The sequence below is a fragment of the Arachis ipaensis genome, chromosome B10, assembly GCF_000816755.2.
Source record: "Arachis ipaensis cultivar K30076 chromosome B10, Araip1.1, whole genome shotgun sequence".
NCBI lineage: Eukaryota > Viridiplantae > Streptophyta > Magnoliopsida > Fabales > Fabaceae > Arachis > Arachis ipaensis.
The window spans coordinates 4,262,083-4,267,447 of NC_029794.2; the positions used below are offsets into that span (position 1 = coordinate 4,262,083).

Below are 5,365 nucleotides of genomic sequence, written 5' to 3' on the forward strand. Positions count from 1 at the left end.
TTTATATAAAAATATTAAAAAATTATTAAAATTTTATTTTTAATTATTTTTTTATAATCAACTCAATTCTTTTAATTTAATAATTCAGCATAATTAATTTTGATAACCCTTTAAGTAGCATCTTCCTCTATATATATTAGTTTAAAAAGATGGCACTAAGCCAATTGGGCACCACATACAAGAGGTTTGTTTGTGTTTGGAAGAGAATATATAGTATCATCATCATTCATCATAACTCATTTGATGGCTTGAGCAGGTACATGATCATAATCAAGAATGGAGAGAGCAGAAGAGCAACAGCAGAAGCAGAAGGAGGAAGAAGGAGTAAAGTGCCCTCGATGTGATTCATAAAACACCAAGTTCTGTTACTTCAACAACTACAGCCTCTCATCGCCAAGGTACTTCTGCAAAGCCTGCAAGAGATACTGGACAATAGGTGGAACCCTCAGAAACGTTCCTGTTGGCGGCGGTTCCAGAGCACGTCGTCTCAACCACCCTAACACCACTCCTTCTCCTTCATCAGATCAACAACAACAGTGACGTGAATCACCCCTCCTGATTCCCCGGCTTCAGTTCTGATGCTGCTCTTCATAATAATTATGCCTTTTTTTCTCATTGTTATGTATGTATGTTAATGTTGCAAGTGTGAGTAATGTACGAAGTTAGTTCCACGTAAAAAAAATAAGGAAGAATGAAAAATTTATAAGATGAGAGATTTAATTTATTACTGTAAGATTTTGAATTAGACTTGGTGTCTTCTCATCTTATTGGGTATATATTGTGCTGTAAGAAAAAAGAAACTACTATTACTTTCTTTTTTGTTCATGGTGGAGGGACAATCTATATATTTATTACTTTGTTTTGTTGGATGATTCATTTATCCAGTGTTAGTTCTTAATATTCATCTTAATTTGGTTCAATTTTGTTGCGCTTTGTGGTTCATAATTTTTACTTATAGTTAGAAATTAAAACCATAGACAACTCAATTTGAAAGCAAATTAAATGATCATTGAATTTCTTTTTCACTAGATCTTTTTCTTTTTGTCACTCTAAATTCATATGGAATCTCTCTAATTTCATTTAAGGACAATGTTATTCGGTCATGGTTTTGCTTTGTTTCCTCTCTTAATTAGACAAATTGATTGAATCTGTTCCTATATCGGAATCTCTATTAACCTAATTCACTACTGAGCTAGAGTGTAGTTAAAGCTTAAGCAATGGAACTTCGTGTGTGTTTTGGCTTTTTAGTTTTTAATTAATTTTTTTTTATTTTTATTAAAGAATAAAATAAAAATAATTATGAGAAGGTGAAATAATAAAAAAAAAAACTGAAAAAGGATGAAATAAAATAAGAATAATTAATAGTTAGGTCGCATATAATGCAATCATAAATGTTAACTGACGGAAGAATTTTATAATGTAGTTCAAGTATGCAGAAATAATGCATTTGCTCTCAGATTGTGATTGATGTAAAATATAAACACTTTAAGATTATTTGTTTATTTCACTTTAAATTAAACATTTATACATGGAGTTTAATATAATTTCAAATAATATAAAATATTTTATATAATAAAAAGTTGAAGAATATATATTATTGAAAAATCGGAAATGAGGTTGACAAGTTGGAATAGCAAAGAAAGAGGATAAAAGAAATTAAAATTTAATAAAAAATGGAGTAAGAAGACTTCTCTTTGGCGATCATTTGATCTGAGTAAGGATGTGAAATGCTTCCTCTTAATGTCAGTATTTTTCTCCCTTAATCATAACTTTCTCTTGAAATGAAAAATGTTCAAAACAGCCAAAAACTAATAACAGAATAATATAGCATTGCAATAATAATACAGAGCAAATAATAAATTATCACAAAAGTTATAAAAAAGATGGAATAACAAAAATACAACAGAAATAACATATGCATTAAACATCAAAAGCCTAAATCTAAGTCTCTTTTCTTTTCTTCCTCTTTTGTCATAAGGAGAAAAAGCAAAGAACCTGCAAAACAATTGTTAGAGGCATAATAGAAGCGGTCACAAATAGCAGTCATAAGTATTAAAGTGTATACAGTAATCCAACAGAAGCAAAATAAAAAAAGCCTAAAAAATCTCTAAATGAAATGTGAGAAAGTTTTGAAATTACTAGATCAGAGATGAGATCATCTAGACATTAGAGTTGGAATCATCTGACACATCATTATTCTCATAGAGTTAGAGTTATCTAAAAGATTATGTACCAAAAATTTTATAGAATTAAACTTTTACATATTGTACGGATATAAAATATAGTATAGGAAAAATTTTTAGTGTACCTGAAAAATCGGTGTTTCAGTTGTTTTAACCGTTGATTTGAATTATAAAAAATATATATAATGTATATTAATTAAAATCAACAGTTAAAACAATTAGAACATCGATGTTTTAGATGCACTTAAAATTTTTCTTATAATATAAAGTAATTGGATTTGGATCCTCTAAATTTTGAATTTTACTTTAGAGAGTAAAGTGTGATCTCTTACCATTTATTTCATAGGTAGAACTAAGAGTAAATATGAGAAAAAAATCATTTAAGGGTAGAAGATCACACTTTATCCTCTAAAGTAAAAATTCAAAATAATTAGTCAAAATGAATGCACATACATGTTATTTGAAATGAAAAAAAAAAAATTCTCTCCAACTACTCCCAGAAATTTTCATTTTTTCATTTTTCTTGCATTTCTTTTCGTAAAAAAAAATATTTTTTTATAATATCTTCTGGTCCGATAAACAAAGGATTAATTTAGCGCATATCTGAGTTCTATTTAAGAGTTTGTCATTGACTAAAATTTTGCATGTATAAAATGAAATTTAAATTTCTGGACACTTGTTTAACCAGTAAACTAATCACTAAATCAATCTAGGTTGATTTAGATGAAAATATTATTAATGAGAAAATTCACTTCCAACTAACGAAAATTTCTTTACCCAAATTCTTGCCCTTTGGGTCACCCTTGTAATCTCGTTTAAAAGACCCACAGGTCCAAAAAACAAAGACCCAATATTCATTAACCATTTTTTTGGGTTAGCAATATTTATTAACCTTTAACTTATATTGGATAAAACTTTCGAGGCCCAAATACCTTTACTCAATCCCATAGGCCACAGCTCCCACCAACGTTGCCCAATTCAGACAGATCCTGTTATGCCACAACAATAACTCGGCCCCACATGCGCTTTGATGCACTGCTATCATTAGCATACCTATTCAAGAGTCTGCCAAGCATGTGTTAAGCTAGGAAGCACCGATACGACATGCGATACGGATACGACACGACACGAATACACCAACACGTTCTTTTTATAAAAAATTGGATACGACACGTTTAGGATACGTTATGAATTAAAATTTATTTTAAATTTAAATTTTGATTGTTTTAATTTTAGAATATTTTAAAATTAGAAAGAAAATATTGGTTAATCGGGCCATAAAATCACAAAATCAATTGAAGATTTGCAGTCCAGCAGAAAGATCCGTCTCATGAACATCTGAATCGAGTCGGACTCATTCGGATTCGTGACAGCTCCACCAAAATTCTGCACCGCAAGAAGACACGCCACCGATACGCTCGTTTGAAGTATCCGCCGCGTGTCGGCGTCGGATTCGCGTCCGACACGGATACGCCGGGACCATGAGAGAATCTGTGCTTCATAGGTGTTAAGATATAAATATAGAGAAAGTACGAGGAGCTAATGGAATATTTATACAATGTGTACAATGAAGGTTTAGGGAGTATTAGAGATATAATTAATAGTGTTAGCTTTTTTCTATCAACTGAAACTTTTGGAATGAGTGGTATCATGACATGGTATTAGAGTTTTAGATTCAAAAGGTTAAGAGTTCGATTCTTGGTGAACCCGAAAATTAATTTAAACTTTTAGAAAGATGTTTATTAGTAAAATAAGAGTATTATTAATGAAATAACAGAGTCACCTATTGAAGATAAGAGATGAAAAAAAGGTTTTCAAATAACTCACCTGTTTTTAGCGGCTCTGTCATGCTTCTTTGCTTCCTCCTGCACAAATAGCAACTTATTACTTGTAGCAACAAATTAGAAAGCTCATATAGTCGTTATAGTCAAGTGGAATATAAAGCCGATGGTATCATTATAATCAAGAAACTCCTTCCACTGTTTTCCAATTCTCACCTGCATGCAACAAGAAACACACTTTTGGATTTTTATACATGCACAAACACGAGCACAAGCACAGGCAAAGGACTCGGAATGTTCATTGCTATTGTTCATTGTAACGATACATATCTACCACCTTCGCATGTTCAACATTAAGTTACATAGAACTTTCCACCTATTGGTAAAAATTCTATCTCTAACAAATCCAACCAATCACTGTAAATAACTGAATTATGTTATTTATTTGCACTTCATATCAAATAGTTTAGCAAATTCATTTGAATATATAATCAGAAGTAGAAGAATATGAAAATTATCATCATGACACTACAAAAAATAAGGGATTTAGTTATGAAAATAATCGTAGTTAAAATTCATAAAAAAGGTAGCAATCATACATTGGCTACAAAAAAATATTTAAGGCTAATAAAGAAGTTACGTTATCAGTTTGTCACGGTTTTAAAATTATTAGTTACAGTTTTAAAAATAGTGAAAATCTTCAAAAAACATAATTTGTATATTATTTTTTACACTTAATTAATTAGTTGTGGCTCCAAATATTACTCAAACACACAAATTAATTAGTTATTAAAATTCTTTTCTGGTAGTCTATGTGTTTGATGAGTGGGGGTACGGTACTGAACTAGAGACCCCATTAATAATAAATTAATAATATTGTATTATGGTCCTCCAAGTAGCTTAAGGCGCCTTGATTAATGGCCTTCTCTAGATTGATAAGTTTAGGTAAATAATTTAAATAAGTTTTTTAAAAAAAACTTAACATATAAGAATTTTTATTAATAACAGTTTATAAATAAGTTATTTTTATTTAAATTTTTAGTTATAAAAGTACTTATTTTAAAGTTGTAGCATTTTGATAAATAACTTAAAAAATATAATTTTTTTTACACAACAGAATGAATATTAAAATAACTATAATAACAAATACTTTCCAATATTAAATGTTGATTTTACATAACCTAATCACTAATATTGGAAATGATATGGTAGGTAAAAATAAAAATTAAATATAAAATATGTGTTAATGTATATTTTGTTGCTGTTTTTTATTTTTTACTCCTATTAGAACTTTCTTCTTCTTTATTGAGGTCAAAAACTTGCTATAACTAACTAAAAAAATAATAACAAGTTATATAAAAATAAAATCACATGTAAAAAAATAAAATTAATACTAAAATG

The 5,365-nt window shown here is 29.1% G+C and overlaps 1 protein-coding gene across 1 annotated transcript in view; it reads left to right on the forward strand.

The window, feature by feature from the left end:
* LOC107623404 (dof zinc finger protein DOF1.4) overlaps positions 162 to 5,365 on the forward strand; it is a 17,935-nt gene continuing 12,731 nt past the window's right edge. Inside the window, exon 1 of the mRNA XM_021112819.1 lies at positions 162 to 298. Within this exon, the coding sequence (XP_020968478.1) occupies positions 277 to 298 (22 nt within the window). The 5' untranslated portion in view covers positions 162 to 276. The remainder of the gene's footprint in view (positions 299 to 5,365) is intronic.